This window comes from Pristiophorus japonicus, chromosome 11, assembly GCF_044704955.1.
Source record: "Pristiophorus japonicus isolate sPriJap1 chromosome 11, sPriJap1.hap1, whole genome shotgun sequence".
In the NCBI taxonomy this organism is placed as follows: domain Eukaryota; kingdom Metazoa; phylum Chordata; class Chondrichthyes; family Pristiophoridae; genus Pristiophorus; species Pristiophorus japonicus.
In genome coordinates, this window is record NC_091987.1 from 181,305,629 (window position 1) to 181,325,747 (window position 20,119).

General features: G+C 46.2%; 1 protein-coding gene across 1 annotated transcript in view; it reads right to left on the bottom strand.

Annotated features, from left to right (window-relative positions):
- The window catches only part of robo3 (roundabout, axon guidance receptor, homolog 3 (Drosophila)), a 332,776-nt gene that overhangs the window by 58,514 nt on the left and 254,143 nt on the right, over positions 1–20,119 (bottom strand). Inside the window, exons 13-16 of the mRNA XM_070892823.1 lie at positions 16,886–17,052; positions 15,646–15,767; positions 8,893–9,109; positions 6,337–6,461 (exon numbers count right to left, since the gene is read on the bottom strand). Coding sequence (XP_070748924.1) covers positions 6,337–6,461; positions 8,893–9,109; positions 15,646–15,767; positions 16,886–17,052 — 631 coding nt within the window. The remainder of the gene's footprint in view (positions 1–6,336; positions 6,462–8,892; positions 9,110–15,645; positions 15,768–16,885; positions 17,053–20,119) is intronic.

Sequence of the window (20,119 nt, forward strand, 5' to 3'; positions counted from 1 at the left end):
TGAGCCCTTCGCTTGTCGGCCGCTGCATCCCCCAGCCATTCTTTCATAACAAAGCTTTGCTGAAGTCTCTCGAAAAAATCGTCCCAGTCTTCCCCAACATTGTACCGTTCCTCTGTGCTACCGGTGGCCATTCTCGTGGGTCGTGAATTCCAGTTTCTCGTCGCCAATGTAAAGTCCTTACTCTACAGTATGAAACCACACGAGGCACATTCTGGGTGGCCAGAGTACACGCCTGTTTCAGGTAGCGCCCCATTAAAGTATGCAAGTCAGGGTGATCGGACATACATAGGACTCTGGTGTAATTGTCCGATACTGATGGGCAGAGCATGCATCACACATGTTTCACCCATTGGTACTAGGTTCTTAAAGGGACCGCTGCAGGCCACTCACAAAATCGGTAATGCACCATCTTTTGAAAATGATTTTGTGGGGTCAGACCCCGCAAAAATTCTTTGCACCCACTTACTGGCCGCCCCAATTATTCTTGTCCCATGATTGCCCTCCCCCCCACCCCCCCCCCCCCGCACCCCCACCTCCCCTCCACAAGAATGCTTCCCTGTTTGAAGCTCCAACTTCTGGCTGTACTCTGTGTCGAAGCCAACAGATTTCCTGCCCCCGCTTCTGACTTGACAAGATGCCCGTGAGTGCTAGATCTGCAGTTGGCCAATCAGATGCAAATGAGGCCTGTCTATCATAATAGCTCAGGCCTCACCCCAGGGCCATCAGGTGGGTGGTCCCCTCGCTCCACCCACTTCCTGCCTGGTGTCCACCCACCAGTAAAAAGCTGCTCCATTGGTTTGAATTGCCCCGTTGGTGGTAAATATACCAATTCTTCAGTGACTTTCTCAGCTAGTGGGGGTACCCCTCAACATGTTGATTACAGTGGATCTGAACGGATCCCCTTGCTAATTCGAGCCAAGGCCATATGTGCATCATTCAGGGGAAGCATTCGCACCAAAGAAATTTTACTTGTAATAATCCTACCTCTAATTATGTGTTAACCTGCTAGTTAGTGCCAGTGCAAGATACATCAAATGGTAGGCTGTATTAGCTGTTTCTGCCTGCCCACAGCAACACCAGGCCCAGCGGCAGGTCAGAGTGCAAAGGTAAGAGTTTGGTAAGTGGGAGAGTTTGGGCAAGTGGGAGCGGGAGGTGTTGCTTTGTCTTGTTTTCCCCACCAGTGCTGACTCCCCAACCTGGGAGGAAAAGAAAACTAAGTGTGACGTCACAACAAGAGGTTCGGGGATGTCGGAGCGGCCTATAAAGGCCAGCTGGTGCAGCTACAGCGGGGAGAAAAGGCAAAAAAGTAGAAAGAAATCGAAAGGTGATGTCACAGCCAAGGGGGTAAATGATTGGCTGGTGATTGGTGAGTAGTTTTTTCTTTTTCTTTTCTTTATCAGTAAAGATACTGATAACTCACTAAACGTGCTATTCACGTCATTCTCAGCATCGTGGATGCTCCAGAGTGAATCCACCCGCAGCTCCAGTACTGCAATCCGGTCTGTTAGGAGCTGCAGCCGGATACACTTCCCGCATATGTAGTCGCCAGGGACACTGGAAGCGTCCCTGACTTCCCACATAGTACAGGAGGAGCATAACATGTGTCTGTTGCCAAATTAAGTTAATCTAGGGGTTAAGCCATGGCAGGAGAGCTCAGACACGTGTTATGCTCCTCCTGTACTATGTGGGAAGTCAGGGACGCTTCCAGTGTCCCTGACGACTACATATGCGGGAAGTGTATCCGGCTGCAGCTCCTAACAGACCGGATTGCAGTACTGGAGCTGCGGGTGGATTCACTCTGGAGCATCCACGATGCTGAGAATGACGTGAATAGCACGTTTAGTGAGTTAGTCTTACCGCAGGTAAAGGTTACACAGCCAGATAGGGGATGGGTGACAAACAGGAAGAGCAGTGGAAGGAAGGTAGTGCAGGGGTCCCTTGCAGTCATCCCCCTGCAAAACAGATACACCGCTTTGGGTACTGTTGAGGGGGATGACTCATCAGGAGAGGGAAGCAGCAGCCAAGTCCATGGCACCGTGGGTGGCTCTGCTGCACAGGAGGGCAGGAAAAAGAGTGGGAGAGCTATAGCGATAGGGGATTCTACTGTAAGGGGAATAGATAGATGTTTCTGCGGCCGCAACCGAGACTCCAGGATGGTATGTTGCCTCCCTGGTGCAAGGGTCAAGGATGTCTCGGAGCGGGTGCGGGACATTTTGAAGGGGGTGGGTAAACAGCCAGTTGTTGTGGTGCATATAGGTACCAACAATATAGGTAAAAAACGGGATGAGATCCTACAAGATGAATTTAGGGAGCTAGTAAAAGTAGTAATCTCAGGATTGCTACCAGTGCCATGTGCTAGTCAGATTAGGAATCTCAGGATAGCTAAGATGAATACGTGGCTTGAGGAGTGGTGCAGAAGGGAGGGATTCAAATTCCTGGGACATTGGATCTGGTTCTGGGGGAGGGGTTAAACTAATATGGCAGGGGGATGGGACCTTATGCAGGGAGACAGAGGGAAGTAGAGTGGGAGCAGAAGCAAAAGAAGAAAAGTAAAAGTGGAGAGCAGAGAAACCCATGGCAAAAAGCAAAAAGGGCCACATTACAGCAAAATCCTAAAGGGGAAAAGGGTGTTAAAAAGACAAGCCTGAAGGCTCTGTGCCTCAACGCGAGGAGTATTCGGAATAAGGTGGACGAATTAACTGCGCAGATAGCAGTTAATGGATATGATGTAATTGGCATCACGGAGACATGGCTCCAGGGTGACCAAGGCTGGGAACTCAACATCCAAGGGTATTCAACATGTAGGAATGATAGACAGAAAGGAAAAGGAGGTGGGGTGGCGTTGCTGGTTAAAGAGGAAATTAATGCAATAGTAAGTAAGGACATTAGCTTGGATGATGTGGAATCTGTATGGGTGGAGCTACAGAATACCAAAGGGCAGAAAACGCTAGTGCGAGTTGTGTACAGACCACCAAACAGTAGTAATGAGGATGGGGATAGCATCAAACAAGAAATTAGGGATGCTTGCAATAAAGGTACAGCAGTTATCATGGGCGACTTTAAGCTACATATTGACTGGGCTAACCAAACTGGGCTAGCAATGCGGTGGAGGAGGATTTCCTGAAGTATATTAGGGATGGTTTTCTAGACCAATATGTCGAGGAACCAACTAGAGGGCAGGCCATCCTAAACTGGGTGATGTGTAATGAGAAAGGACTAATTAATAATCTTGTTGTGCGAGGCCCCTTGGGGAAGAGTGACCATAATATGGTAGAATTTTTTATTAAGATGGAGAGTGACACAGTTAATTCAGAGATTAGGGTCCTGAACTTGGGGAAAGGTAACTTCGATGGTATGAGACGTGACTTGGCTAGAATAGACTGGTGAGTGATACTTAAAGGGTTGACGGTGGATAGGCAATGGCAAACATTTAAAGATCACATGGATGAACTTCCACAATTGTACATCCCTGTCTGGAGTAAAAATAAAACGGGGAAGGTGGCTCAACCGTGGCTGACAAGGGAAATTAAGGATAATGTTAAATCCAAGGAAGAGGCATATAAATTGGCCAGATTAAGCAGCAAACCTGTGGACTGGGAGAATTTTGTAATACAGCAGAGGAGGACAAAGGGTTTAATTAGGAGAGGGAAAATAGAGTATGAGAGGAAGCTTGCTGGGAATATAAAAACTGACTGCAAAAGCTTCTATAGATATGTGAAGAGAAAAAGATTAGTGAAAACAAACGTAGGTCTCTTGAATTCAGATTCAGGTGAATTTATAATGGGGAACAAAGAAATGGCAGACCAGATACTTTGGTTCTGCTTTCACGAAGGAAGACACAAATAGCTTTCCGGAAATACTAGGGGACCGAGGGTTTAGTGAGAAGGAGGAACTGAAGGATATCCTTATAAAGCGGGAAATTGTGTTAGGGAAATTGATGGGATTGAAGGCCGATAAATCCCCGGGGCCTGATAGTCTGCATCCCAGAGTACTTAAGGACGTGGCCATAGAAATAGTAGATGCATTGGTGATCATTTTCCAACATGATGGCCTTAATAGCTAGGGGATTTGAGTATAGGAGCAGGGATGTCTTACTGCAGTTGTACAGAGCCTTGGTGAGGCCTCACCTGGAATATTGTGTTCAGTTTTGGTCTCCTAATCTGAGGAAGGACATTCTTGCTATTGAGGGAGTGCAGCGAAGGTTCACCAGACTGATTCCCGGGATGGCAGGACTGACATATGAGGAGAGACTGGATCAACTGGGCCTTTATACACTGGCGTTTAGAAGGATGAGAGGGGATCTCATAGAAACATATAAAATTCTGACAGGACTGTACAGGTTAGATGTGGGAAGAATGTTCCCGATGATGGGGCAGTCCAGAACCAGGGGACACAGTCTTAGGATAAGGAGTAGGCCATTTAGGACTGAGATGAGGAGAAACTTCTTCACTCAGAGAGTTGGTAACCTGTGGAATTCCCTGCCGCAGAGAGTTGTTGATGCCAGTTCATTGGATATATTCAAGAGGGAGTTAGATATGGCCCTTGCAGCCAAAGGGATCAAGGTATATGGAGAGAAATCAGGAAAGGGGGACTGAGGGAATGATCAGCCATGATCTTATTGAATGCTGGTGCTGGCTCAAAGGGCTGAATGGCCTAGTCCTCCACCTATTTTCTATGTTTCTATGTTAATATATCTCTCAGTTCAAAAATGGAAGCAAAATGCTTTTGGGGTTCATGGTCTACCCAGAATATATTCTTAACAAACAGCAGAGATTCAAACATAATTGCTCTTCTGTGATCCCATTTGTAAAATTGAATAATTTTGCTTAAATGCCAAGTGCTAACGATATCACTGAGTGAACTGAGTGATGAGTGTTACTGGGCCAAACAGTGCAAGGGAGTTATTGAGTGACAGTGTAAGGGAGTTGGATTAACATCAGCAGAGATACAGTCAGTCACACAGTGTATTGGGGGAAAAGTTATTGAGTGAGAGTGTGAGGGAGCTGGATTAACATTAGTAGAGATACAGTCAGTAACACAGGGCGCTGGGGGAGAGGGGTTACTGAGTGATAGTGTGAGGGAGCTGGATTAACATCAGTAGAGATACAGTCAGTAACACAGGGCGCTGGGGGAGGGGGTTATTGAGTGAGAGTGTGAGGGAGTTGGATTAACATCAGTAGAGATACAGTCAGTAACACAGGGCACTGGGGGAGAGAGGTTACTGAGTGAGAGTGTGAGGGAGCTGGATTAACATCAGTAGAGATACAGTCGGTAACACAGAGGTACATCTGCATCTTGCTCAACTGGGTGGGAATCTGGTGGGGGAAGGGGAGAGGTGAGGAGTTAGGGAGGAGGTGAGGGGAGTGTTGGCAAGGAGGAATCACCACCCTGTATAGAACCCGTTCAATTACCATTCCACTGAAATCAATGAAATGAAAGTCCAAAGGGTTCTATAAAGGACAAGTGATGTGTCCGGCCAGAACACTCACCTAGCCTGCGATGATAATCTACCCCACTGGATGTGAGTGGATTTCATTACTGAGTCTGACAGTGTGCGGGAGCTGAACTGAAGTCAGTAGAAACGAGTGATTGTTCTAGCTGTCAGTAAGTTTACACTGACAGATGAGTCGCCATCCTCTCCGTCTCCGCTGTGTGGCGGTTGAGTTCCCAGCGGAACCAGAAAGTCTGTTTCTCTTTTGAAGAACAGCATCAATGATTGCCTCCGTGTTCTGCTCGGTCAATCTGTCCCTTCTAAGTTAGATACAAGTTTCGTTCTTCACTGTCCACACTGCAGAGGCCTGAACAAGACGTGCCACACTCAAGTTAGCTGATTGTGGGGGGTTAAAGCCTGCATTATTGAGATTTGACCAGTTTTCTGTCATGCCTGCTGTCGAATTCATGTCTCACCAATTGCTGTCAGCTCCCGTTCTGCTTGGTGAGTGTTTAAAAAGATGCTGTAAGGAAACACTTCCCCTGGAAAGTGCAAAATATACCCCACAATTCTTTACTGTTTGAACTTTTGAGGCAAGTATTCATGACAAGATCTCCCCTTAAAGCAGGCCAGCTGTATCGGGATTAAAGATCAATTAAAGTAATGAACATATGGCTAACAGTAACCTTATCACGATTAAAGGCTCATTGTAAAAATGCCAAGTCCCCATGGATTTACGAGGCTTCTTTTGTTTTCATTCTTCCCCTCAGAACAATTATGATTAAATTCTTTAATGAACGTGTCCCAACTGTTGAGAAATTAGGCTAATATATTTTCAGGCCCAGGTCATTAGCTTCCCCTGTTCCACTGTTCACTTGATTTATCCCTCTTGTGTCCCAGCTTACCCTGTACTCCTGGATGATTCCATTCTGCTCCTCAGCAGGGGGTGGCTCCCAGGACACGCTGATACTGGTGCTGTTGCTCAAGCCAATTGTCGCCACGGTAACCGCTTGTGGTGCGGCAGCAGGGGCTGTTTTTGTTTTGTGCAAAGAAGAAAAGAATGTTTAAGTGAAGAGAAAGCACTCCTCGGGACTCTTGAATCATCTCTTGTTGCAGTTCGTGCCTGAACATATTTGAGATAAAGTGAGTTCAAGGATGTGCCGAGGTCCTGCTGAGCTTGGTTAGCGGTGGTGTTGGGGGAGTCACTCTGGCAACAATTTACAGCAATATATGTTCCTGATAAAGATTTTTTTTTTAAATAGATAAAACAGTATGTCACTTAGGAGCAACTTCATGCAACATTCAAGACCAGCATTATTGCCTCCGTGTATTGGTAAGTGACTGGTTTGTCCATATGAAGAATTGTTGGGTTGAGAAACAGATACTCCCCTCGGGGACAACTCTTGGTCATGGCGAGCAAATAAGATCAGAGCATCTCCTCCCAAAGAACGGGTGATGAAAGGCTTGTTGTGGTTATTAATGACCCTGGGAGCAATACTGCTGATTCCCCCATTGTTTCTTGTCAGAGACAGAGGGCAGCCATTACGTGGCGCTGCTCATCACATGTGGACAGTTCACTTCAGGCAAGGAAACTTAATGGCCCATCAAGCCTTTTCCTTCCACAGACCATGTGCAATCCACTGTATCTCACTTTCCCCAGCCAATTTAATCTTCCAGGAAATGCTCAGGCCCAATATATCATTGACAGACAGGATCCCAAGTCCCCCTCACTGTTATTTCAAGTCAATCTACAGTCTTTGTTGCAAGTGTTCATTAAAGTCAATCTGCCAACTTTTAATTTGTAGCATCTCTCTGCTCCAGCTATAAAACAAGCTGCGCTTACACTGGGGCAGAGTCTGGATCTGGACTACTAGTGGATGCCCGTCATCAGAGTTTTGCCAACAGGGACTTTCCATGCAAAGGGGTGTTTACTCAGTCGCCAGTTAAGTAAATTCCCTGTCTATCTCTCTCTCGCTTTTCATCCCCTTGTGCTATGTGGCACTCCACAGCTGGGAGGCTGGACAGACAAATTTCTCCCAGAGCCACTACAAACACTGAAAACAGATCTTAGGAGGAAGAAGCAGAGAAAAATAAAAAGCAGAAGATTGAGCGGCAGATTGTCGGCAGCCGTGCCTGTGATCATCCCTACATTGTGTAATGGACTTCAGCTGCTGTGGGAATCCCTCCCCTCCAACTATCTCGATCTCGGGGTGTTGAATGGAAGAAAATAAGGCTATGAAACAAAATTTTCTGGGTAAATAGGCCATGCTTTACTTGACCTGATTCTACCCGCAGTCCTATCAACCCCTTGCGTCTGCAGGTTAGAAACCAATCTGACAGCAGCAGTCTGAGATCTGTCCACGCAATGACGCTGCTTCAGCATCAAACAGGGGATTAACTTCAATTTAAAGAAAAACTGCTTCCGTTTTAAATATCTCAGCCTGTCGTGTCAAGATGCCGTCATGGTGTCAATTAAAAACTACCATTTGAATAAGTTAAACGGGGTGAAGATGGTCTGTGCCAGTAACGTATAATAGGTTCATCGCGAATCGGCAGCACATTTTGCACCATGCATGGTTTTCTATTCCATTGGTCAATGGAGGCTGTAATGTATTTGCCTCATGGGTTCTTTGCTTAAGAATTCATAGCATCACATTTTTATTAAGAACAGCAATGGTTTAACAATCACACTACACATTACCAGTTCATCCACCAGGCTCACAAGCACCTGGCTCATCGTGGACCCCCTGAACCCAACTGGCTGGGGTTTTATTGAGTCTTGTAAACATCACATGACTGGCTAAGCCACTCACAATTCAACACCTCTACAACTATTTTTGTTGTATCTGTAAAACAAATATAAACCAAATGCCCCCTTATTAAAGGGGCACTAAAACCGACAATTTAAACAAATTAAACTTTGAATGGTCAAATTAAAATTTGGTTGCCGGGGGTGATGATGCACTCCAGTTCCTCTGGTACCCACCTCTCGCAGAAGGCCGCGAGCGTCCCGGTGGACACCGTGTGCTCCATCTCTAGGGACACCCTGGCCCGGATGTAGGCGCGGAAGAGAGGCAGGCAGTCAGGCTGAACGACCCCCTCGACCGCCCGCTGCCTGGACCGGCTGATGGCACCCTTGGCCATGCCCAGGAGCAGTCCTACGAGGATGCCCTCGGACCTGCCCGCTCCCCTCCGCACAGGATGCCCAAAGATCAGGAGTGCGGGACTGAAGTGCAACCAGAATTTGAGGCGCAGCCCCTTCAAATATTGGAATCAACAGCTCTACAAACCTGTGAGCACCCTCACAGGTGCATACATTACAGAGACCAAATCGAGCACAGTATGAAATGGGCTGCCGGTTCGCTATGAGCCTGTTCCGCGATTTCTGCGTCCACCAATTTCACCCCCCACAGTGTCTACAAGCCAGAGCTCGAGTTGTCAACTTGTGCGCAGAATCCTACCTTCCTCGGGTGTCCGTACCACGACAGATTCGCTGTCCATTCCTTGAAATTCATCAAAATACGGCCGGATCTTAATCTCGTACTCCGTGCCTTTCTTCAAGTCCACAAGAATGGTGGTGCGTTCGGCCGGAGATTTCACGTCCTGAACCAGCCAGGCGCTCGTCTTGGTCCGGTACATCACCCGGTAACCCTGAATGAATTGGGCCTGCCGATCAACCTGCACAAAAAGAATCAGGCTAGGAAGGGTCGCACTTACTAATGACTTAGATAACACAACAGAGAGCGGTATATCCAAGTTGCCGAAGACACACTGATTTGTGGCACAGTAAGCAATGCAGACAGGAGCATAAAATTACAAAGAGACATTAATAGATTGTGGCAGATGGATTCAAACGCAGGTGTAGTGCCGTATTTCTCAATAAACACTCAACACCAGGTTTGGGTTCGAAGCTTCAAGTAGTCTTTATTTTGCACCGGTGGGGAGCCTGCCTGCTGGTTGTCTGTAGCCAGGCCTCTCCAATGATACAAAGTTCCAAGCAATCTTTTAGACACTTAATGAACAGAGCTTGGAAGCCCCACTTCAGCAGGTAAGTGTGAGGCTATCTTTTTTAGATCAAAAAAAGATAGATCCAAGCATTTTTTAAATGGTGGAAAGCTTGGAACAGTGGAGATCCAAACTGATTTAGGGGTCCATGTGCACACATCATTAAAATGTAGCAGTCAGGTACAAAAAATAATCAAAAAAGCTAATGGAATGTTAGCCTTTATATCCAGAGGCTAACTGAGCCCTGCCCCGATCGGAGCCAACCGACCATTTTATTTAAAGTCCATGGGGCAGAGAATATGGAGAAATTCAGGAATTGGAAAAGTTTTTTCAGTCGGAGCGGATGCCGTGTCGCCTGAGGGGCAGAAGTGCCCTTGCAGCCTCCCCAACGAGTCATCAGCACCCCGCTGATTACGTCACTGCGTCCCCGGTGACATCAGCGCAACGCAGACCTGCCGCGCCGCGCTGACGCATCACAATGTCCCTCCCCTTCAGTTAAACGGGAGGTCTCCTGCAAACTCTGCAAAATTTTTACTTCGGTCCACTGGGCCACCAGGGAGGGTTTCGGCCGGGCTAGCGGCCTGGCACCCAAGAGGAGTTGCCAGGCTCCTTGTTGGCGGCCCGGCCGAACCCGTGGGCATAATTGTCGGCCCGACCTGGCAGTCGACCGACAATAAAAAATAAAATGGAGTCGCCGGCAGCACCACCTCCCCTTTAAGGGCGGACGTGCTGCCCAGCCACACACAGCTCCCGCTGGGGAAAGCTGTCAGTAGCACCGATCGGCGGCGGCGCCGATCCCGCAGGGCAATTCCGCACGGGGCAATTTCCCGCGGGGGTCGGAAAGGGGTCGCTGCCAGTCGGTAAGAGGTCTGCGCGCCCCGACGCAGTGGGAAAACGGGCGGTGTGGCAATCCGTTCCCGCCGCTTCCGGCCTGGGGGCAGGACGGGTCGGGTCGGCCCATCCGTCTGCCCCATTCGGTGAGGCCTCTCCGAGGCGGTAATGGAGCTTATGGTGGGGGACAATTTCAGCTCCCTAGAGTATAAAGGGGAGGACATTTTGCTCTCGCTATACAAAGCCCCTGGGTAAACCACATCTGGACTGTTGTGTTCAGCTCTGGGCACCGCACCTTACACAGGATGTATTGGCCTTGGAAGGAGTGCATAACAGAATCATCAGAATGTTACCAGGGCTCTAAGGCTTAAATGAGGAGAGATTACATAAACTAGGCTTGTATTTCCTGGCATATAGAAGGCTGAGGTGTGATTAGATTGAGGAATTTAAGATTTAGGAAGTAATTGATAGGGTAGATAGAGAGAAACTTTTTCCTTTGGTGGAAGAGTGTAGGATAAGAGGACATAATCTTAAAATCATAACCAGGCCATTCAGGAGAGAAGTTAGGAAACACTTTTTCTCACAGTGTGTTAGAAGTGTGGGACTTTTGCCCACAAAAAGCAATAGATGTTAGCTCAATTAATAATGTTAAATCTGAGATCGATAGATTGTTGCTCGCCAAAGGTAGTAAGGGAAATGGAGTCAAGGCAGATGGATGGAGTTAGGATACAGATCAGCCATGATCTCACTGAATAGCAGAACAGGCTCGAGAGACTGTATGGCCTACTCCTGTTCCTATGGTCCTATCTGTACTCCTTCATTTCTGGTAACATTCCCAAAGAATGCAGGCCAGTCATACTATTAATGCTCCCTGCCCCTGGAGCAGAGGCCCCTGCCACGTGCTGCACTCATCCATGTTCTTGGCATTTAATGCATGTGACACCAGTATGTCTGAGCATGTCCTGCATCATGCACCTTAATCTTGTTTCCCTATTGGTTTCCAATTAATCAGGTAGAAAGATGCTATCCCCCTGCTTTCTGCAGCCTACTCACACAGCCTCCTTCTCTATGCAATGCTCACAACAGATCAATCTTTTATTGGACCTCTTGGTTTGATATCTTTCCGGTTGGGACCAAGGATAAGTAAGCAGGTATTTACATCTAGTCCATCCACCACACCTCTCTCTGGGCCGGATTTTCGTTTTGTTGCCGCCTCTGTTCGTGCCCCGGAGGGCCAGTAATGGCGGAGGAAAAGCTTTCCGGGCAGGTGGCGAGCTTCCAGCGCCCTGCCGGAAAATTAGTTGTCGATTTTGCGGGAGCGCAGAGCAGCACTGAGAGTCGAGTTGGTGTGCAATGCCACCGGAAAACCAGGTGGTCAGAGCTGTCTCGGCGGCGGTGAGTGATGGAATTGGTGATTTTTGTGATGTAACTTACTGTGGGGCATTTAAGGAATTGGGAATGTTTGTTAGGTTTTTAGTTGCGATTTCTTTTGCCGCAGAAGCCTCTCTAGGGCACTCTGAGGCCGGCTCTTTAGCTACGGATTTTCAGTTGCTCAGCCGGCCTTGCGCCGTAAAAGAGGTGTGCAACGCCTCCCTTAGCGTTCCGCTCCAAGCACAGGGCCCAGCCGATGAATTTTGCTGACTGAGGCGCAAACCTTTCTTGGGCGCTGTAGTTACCGTGCCGGCGTGATTAACGCCGCAAAATGGGCGGTGACGAAAATCCTGCCCTCAATCTCAGGGATTCTGCACCAGCCAAAAAAGTGGCGCCTATGTAGGTGCCAGTGTTTAGTGTAGGCAGTGGGTGCCATACCAATTCTACAAAACAAGTCCCATCAATCAATGCTATTTCCCCTTCACCTTTCTCCCTATGTTCATATTTATTCTCTTCATGGTCACCAGACAGTATTCTCAATGGTTTGTGTGCAACCCATTTTCACCATTAATGGTGAAATCTTCAGACGAGTGATACGTTACCTTATCTTGCTGGAAAGTTTGATTTGCTCCTGTAATAGGCTACACAGATTTAATACCATCTCCCTGGCGTGGTTACTCCAGTGTGATACATACAACAGAGTGGAGGACGGTTACAGTTCTTTCTATCAATATGTAGACATTCTGATACCTTCGACAGCTGGGGTGCATCGCGTGTGGAGACAACCTTACACGTACATAAAGAAATGATGCATAGCATAAACAGCATCATCTTGGGTATTGCCAAGTGTGATTTGGTAGTTTGCATACAAGAGATATGGACAGCACTGAAGTTACCTGTGCTTATTAAATATCTCTTTGACCATACACCATGTTGTAACCGAGAGACGGTACAGAGGAGATTTATGAGGGTGTTGCCTGGACTGGAGAATTTTAGCTATGAGGAAAGATTGGATAGAATGGGGTTGTTTTCCTTGGAACAGAGGAGACTGAGGGGAGACCTTATTGAGGTGTATAAAATTATGAGGGGCCTAGATAGAGTGGATAGGATGGACCGATTTCCCTTTAACATACATATCGATTGGTCAAATCAAATCGCACGGGGTAGCCTGGTGGAGGAATTCATAGAATGCATACGGAATTGTTTCTTAGAACAGTATGTTACAGAACCTACAAGGGGGCAAGCTATCTTAGATCTGGTCCTGTGTAATGAGACAGGAATAATAAACGATCTACTAGTAAAAGATCCTCTCGGAATGAGTGATCACAGTATGGTTGAATTTGTAATACAGATTGAGGGTGAGGAAGTAGTGTCTCAAACGAGCGTACTATGCTTAAACAAAGGGGACTATAGTGGGATGAGGGCAGAGTTAGCTAAAGTAGACTGGGAACACAGGCTAAACGATGGCACAATTGAGGAACAGTGGAGGACTTTTAAGGAGCTCTTTCATAGTGCTCAAAAATATATTCCAGTGAAAAAGAAGGGCGGTAAGAGAAAGGATAACCAGCCGTGGATAACCAAGGAAATAAAGGAGAGTATCAAATTAAAAACCAATGCGTATAAGGTGGCCAAGGTGAGTGAGAAACCAGAAGATTGGGAAAATTTTAAACGACAGCAAAGAATGACTAAGAAAGCAATAAAGAAAGGAAAGATAGATTACGAAAGTAAACTTGCGCAAAACATAAAAACAGATAGTAAAAGCTTTTACCAATATATAAAACGGAAGAGAGTGACTAAAGTAAATGTTGGTCCCTTAGAAGATGAGAAGGGGGATTTAATAATGGGAAATGTGGAAATGGCTGGGACCTTAAACAATTATTTTGCTTCGGTCTTCACAGTGGAAGACACAAAAACCATGCCAAAAATTGCTGGTCACGGGAATGTGGGAAGGGAGGACCTTGAGACAATCACCATCACTAGGGAGGTAGTGCTGGACAGGCTAATGGGACTCAAGGTAGACAAGTCCCCTGGTCCTAATGAAATGCATCCCAGGGTATTAAAAGAGATGGCGGAAGTTATAGCAGATGCATTCGTTATAATCTACCAAAATTCTCTGGACTCTGGGGAGGTGCCAGCGGATTGGAAAGCAGCGAATGTAATGCCGCTGTTTAAAAAAGGGAGCAGACAAAAGGCAGGTAACTATAGGCCGGTTAGTTTAACATCTATAGTGGGGAAAATGCTTGAAGCTATCATTAAGGAAGAAATAGCGGGACATCTAGATATGAATAGTGCAATCAAGCAGACGCAGCATGGATTCATGAAGGGGAAATCATGTTTAACTAATTTACTGGAATTCTTTGAGGATATAACGAGCATGGTGGATAGAGGTGTACCGATGGATGTGGTGTATTTAGATTTTCAAAAGGCATTCGATAAGGCGCCACACAAAAGGTTACTGCAGAAGAAATGTATTAGCATGGATAGAGAATTGGCTGGCTAACAGAAAGCAGAGAGTCGGGATAAATGGGTCCTTTTCGGGTTGGAAATCGGTGGTTAGTGATGTGCCACAGGGATTGGTGCTGGGACCACAACTGTTTACAATATACATAGATGACCTGGAAGAGGGGACAGAGTGTAGTGTCACAAAATTTGCAGATGACGCAAAGATTAGTGAGAAAGCGGGTTGTGTAGAGGACACAGAGAGACTGCAAAAAGATTTAGATAGGTTAAGCAAATAGCCTAACGTTTGGCAGATGGAATACAATGTCAGAAAATGTGAGGTCATCCACCTTGGGGGAAAAAAAACAGTAAAAGGGAATATTATTTGAATGGGGAGAAATTACAACATGCTGCTGTGCAGAGGGACCTGGGGGTCCTTGTGCATGAATCCCAAAAAGTTAGTTTGCAGGTGCAGCAGGTAATCAGGAAGGCGAATGGAATGTTGGCCTTCATTGCGAGAGGGATGGAGTACAAAAGCAGGGAGGTCCTGCTGCAACTGTATAAGGTATTGGTAAGGCCGCACCTGGAGTACTGCGTGCAGTTTTGGTCACCTTACTTAAGGAAGGGTATACTAGCTTTGGAGGGGGTACAGAGATGATTCACTGGGCTGATACTGGAGATGAGGGGGTTACCTTATGATGATAGATTGAGTAGACTGGGTCTTTACTTGTTGGAGTTCAGAAGGATGAGGGGTGATCTTACAGAAACATTTAAAATAATGAAAGGGATAGACAAGATAGAGGCAGAAAGGTTGTTTCCACTGGTCGGGGAGACTAGAACTAGGGGGCACAGCCTCAAAATACGGGGGAGCCAATTTAAAACCGAGTTGAGAAGAAATTTCTTCTCCCAGAGGGTTGTGAATCTGTGGAATTCTCTGCCCAAGGAAACAGTTGAGGCTAGCTCATTGAATGTATTCAAATCACAGATAGATAGATTTTTAACCAATAGGAGAATTAAGGGTTATGGGGAGCGGGCAGGTAAGTGGAGCTGAGTCCACGGCCAGATCAGCCATGATCTTATTGAATGGCGGAGCAGGTTCGAGGGGCGAAATGGCCTACTCCTGTTCCTAATTCTTATGTTAGCAGAGAGGTCAACAACCATGGGGCATAGATTTAAAGTAATTGGTAGAAGGATTAGACGGGATTTGAGGGGAAATTTCTTCACTCAGAGATTGGTGGGTCTGGAACTCTGCCTGAAAGTGTGGTAGAGGCAGAAACCCTCACCACATTTAAAAAGTACCTGGATATGCACTTGAAGTGTCGTAACCTACAGGGCTACGGACCGAGAGCTGTAAAGCGCGATTAGGCTGGATAGCTCTTTGTCGGCCGGCGCGGACACGATGGGCCGAAATGGCCTCCTTCCGGCTGTAAGTTTATATGATTCTATGATTTCTATGAATGTATTCAATGATGTTAGACAAGGGTTCCATGCCCTCAACACACTCTCTCTCGCTCTGCCCTTTCTCTTACATGCCATTGCTGTGGCTCGTTGTTGCAGTCACTACTTACTGTCCAGGTGACCTGGATGGTAGTGGACGTCAAGGTGAGCGGAGTCTGCAGCTGGACCACCACCTCCCCTAGCTCACGCTGTACTTGCCGATGGTCCACCCCCTGTCCCGTGGGACTCACGTCTGTGGACAATATGGAAAAGTAGTGCAATAAATTTGCGTTAACACAGTCAAGTGCCTTCGTATCTACTAACAGTTATGCTAAGTACTTTAATGGTCCATTACAGGATTAATTAATCAATAGGAACAACTGCAGCAATGCAGACCCTGTCTAGGACTTCAAATTAATGGTGCATGCATCAGTCACACATTGCAACAACCACCTAAATATCTGTAAATCCATTAACAATTTTGTCGTCATTCATTCTTACAATTGATACACGGTATATTACAAATGGAATAATGGAGTAACTGGCTGTAATCTAAAGTGCCAAGGGTCCAATTTGAGAGATAAGATTATAGCCCCGAGCTGGATCCCTGTGTACTCTGTGTTAACAATTCCTTTTCTCATGGTGTTAATCCAGCTCCCTTACACTGTTGGTCTTGGTAACTCACCCCGGACTTTATGAATTAGATCTCTTCATGCAGAGCTTCATAGTGCATGTTGGGATTTTAACAGATGGAAAATCTGGTGCAGGTACAGCTTTTCTCCAGCGATCTCCAGCGATCTTCTCGGCGAGCAATCAAACCCCGGCGATGTGTGGACGATGTGGCAAAAGTTGCGGTAGGCGATCACCTCGGCAATGTGAAATTCTTGCATGACGAAAGTTGGACCAGCGATCTTTGGGCGATGTTCTGGCCCAACTTTCCACTTTTAAGGTAAAATGGGCAATAGCCTGCCTATTTGTGCGATAGATGGGCGATAGCCCAGAGATTATAGGGGAAATTCCAGCCATGTTAACCCAGTATTAGGAATGAAGCTCTTGTCTCCGATCACCGGAACTGGTTGGAGTGGGGCTCGAATTTGTAAACTTCCGACTCAGAGACTGGAACGCCATCATTGAGCCAAGGCTCACCCTCGCAATGCTATCATCAAAGGGAGTGCCAGTCAGTCGAAGACACTCTTGCGCTTCCTCTTCAAGCAGCTGGTTACAGAGCAGAATTGGACAAAGCCACTGGACAAGCCAGCCATGAAATGGCTGCCAGCGAGCACAGCAAAACCCGAAGAGCGTGAGAGATACTTCACTGTCACGAAAAAAAAAAGCGAATTCAGAATTGAAGGTTCGTTCAGCGCTACCTACCTTGAGTGCGGACAGGCTCGGAGATGGGGCTGGGGTCTCCCAGGCCGTACATGTTTACTGCACGCACGATGAACAGATAGATGGTGTTGAGGTTCAGACCGGTCACCGTGTGTTTTTCTACTTTCACATATTCAGCCACCGTCTGCCATGTGCTGCCTGCGGATTGACTGAGAAAGCAAGAACAGATGAGGATCCATTGATGGGTAGAATGCAGGAATTTTAAAATAATGGCCTCTTTTCCAAACCAACTGGTAGCTTGAGAGCATTGATTAAAGGAGGCAAATCGTTATTCAGCCCAGTGTTAGCAGCTATTTTGCTCTCTGGGTTTGTGCTGTCAAGGCTTTTCCTGAAATTTGTTGACCAATTTAAAATTAATTGGCTGCAGAATTTTCTATGAATTTGGTAAACACACAAAAGTAGCATTTTCTTCAAACAAGATCCAACAATTAATTTTTACCATTTCTTAACACCACTCAATGATCTTATTTGCACACAGCTATATAATGGCACAGTTCTAAAAAAAGAACTTCATTGGCTGAAAATCACCTTTGACAGCCAAATGAAAGCCCAGAATATAAACATGGATGTTACCATTCGAATAGCTGATATATTTTAATGTGTCAAACCCGAGTAGGGATGCTGTCAATGTATATTCGTCAGCATTCTTTCTGCAGATTTACAGAATGTTAAATAGTATTTTAATTGGAAATAAATTCATTCTGTCACTCAGTGATATTTTTATCTGATATTCTTATGGCCAGTCAGAACCTAGGCCACATAATCCATCACACAAGGTTCCTTTAGTGGTTAAAGCTGATGGATGTTCCTCTGTTACACATTTGTTCTATGATCAAGATTGCCGTGGGGTGTGTGGAGAGAAATGAGGGTCCCTTCGGCCTCGAGGCTCTGCATTTATATAGCTTTTAAAACTGTAATGTTGTGTGAGGTTGCTTCACTGTAATTTCAAAATCAGTTAGTATTCAGAGGATTAGATCAAGCCTTTATGGTAGACATTAAGCTTGGGTGGGAATTGAAACACGTTAATAAACCTGTAAGTAACTAGCGACTGAACAATTGGGTTTATTTTTCTGCACATTACATTACACACTAATGGATTGTTAAGAGCCCATTCCATTATCCCACTGAAAGTTAACAAGAGCTCAGTTTCTCAGCTTTTCTCTTATTTGTCTACTGACTGCATATTGTCCTTGTGTCAATAAACAGGCATCAATTTTACACAATACACATACAGGGCAGAGACAAAATCTATGGGACTCTAAGAGGCCAGTTAAACATGATAGAAGGGCCTACCTACAATCAGGAATCTGTAACATAAGAACATAAGAAATAGGAGCAGGAGTAAGTCATTTTGGCCACTCGAGCCTGCTCCGCCATTCAATAAGATCATGGCAATAAGATATGGCTGTAAATGTTACCTTTCATTTGTTCTCACTAAGGCGAGGGCTTTTAATGCCGGGGAGTGAAACATTTTCCCGTTTCATCTTCTGTTCTGGGCACCTAAGAGTTAAAAGTTGCATTCTGCCCATTTTTGGTGCACGTTGGTAGTGTACATTGAGAAATGATGGCCTCCCAGCCCATGAAGCAGCATTCACTAAAATCATCATCATCATAGACAGTCCCTCGAAATCGAGGAAGACTTGCTTCCACTCTAAAAGTGAGTTCTTAGGTGACTGAACAGTCCAATATAGGAATTACAGTCTCTGTCACAGGTGGGACAGACAGTGGTTGAGGGAAAGGGTGGGTGGGGTGTCTGGTTTGCCGCACACTCTTTCCGCTGCCTGCGCTTGCTTTCTGCATGCTCTCGGCGATGTGACTCGAAGTGCTCAGCGCCCTCCCGGTTGCACTTCCTCCACTTAGGACGGTCTTTGGCCAGGGACTCCCAGGTGTCAGTGAGGATGTTGCATTTTATCAAGGAGGCTTTGAGGGTGGGAATAAACTGAAATAAACGGGTGGGAAATTACAGCCTGGGAATCCGCAATTTCCTGATCTGCTCTCCTGCCACACGCCGGGCAAAGTGGAATTTTTATCCCCTCGACTCAACCCCAAGCACCTGTAGGTATGATATCAGCTAGATGCAGTGTAAAACTAACTCTACCTCATACTTCAATTTTCCTAGTGCCTCCCTCTGGTAATTCTCTATTTCTCAAACCAGCCATCTGATTGCCAATTAAACTGGGACAGTTTGTGCTGTGGGCCGATACTAAAAAGGAACTGGATTGAGATTGTCCAACCTCCTTTCTTGTAGGATCCTTACACCCAGTTACACCCATTATCTGTTTGGTTGGATTTGAACATAGATTAGAAAGGTGAAAGGCCAACCAGTCCCCATTCTGTAATTTACTGTTGCTGTTTTTTTTCTGGTTATCAAACACTAATAAGCATTAAAGATCCTGAAAGTTTGACTTGAAATTCCTGGGCAACCAGTAATATATCATCAATTTCCAGTTAAAATCATTTACATGCTCAAAATATAAATCATCACTCCAGCCTTGGCATTTACATTACTATTTACCTGACTTCAGAAAACACAGCTTACAATGAGGGTGGAGATCCTGGGATATGGAGACCACCCTATTCCCATGACAGCAAACACAGGTGTGTCTGGAATGTACATTCCATGCTTTTGTTACGCAAACTCTCCTGGCTGGTGTCCCATCTTCCACCATCCAAAGCTCTCTGCCCGTATTCTAACCCATCACCCCTGTGCTCGCTGACCTACATTGGCTCATGACCCGCCAACACTTCAATTTTAAAATCCTCATTCTCATATCCAAATCCCTTCATGGCCCACCCCTCCCTATCTCTGTAACCTCCTCGGGCCCTACCACTCTACAAGAACTCTGCGTACCTCCAACTCCCACTGCCTTCAAATTACCATTGGCGGCCGTGCCTTCAGCCGTTCAGGCTCTAAACTCTGGAATTCCCTCCTTAAACCTCTCAATCTCTCCACCTCCCTCTCCTCCTTAAAGAGACTCCTTAAAATCTATTTCTTTGACTGAGCTTTTAGTTGCCTATCCTAATATCTCCTTCTTTGGCTCATGTCAATTTTCTGTTTGTAGGCTCCTGTGAAGCAGCATGGGACGATTAAAGGCGCTATCTATAAAAATGCCAGTTGTTGTTGTTGTTTCCATGGCGATGAGCAGAAAGGTGCATGAATCGTACACATGCCACTGGAGTTTGCTCTGTTTCCATGCCAACTCCCTTTACGTTTTA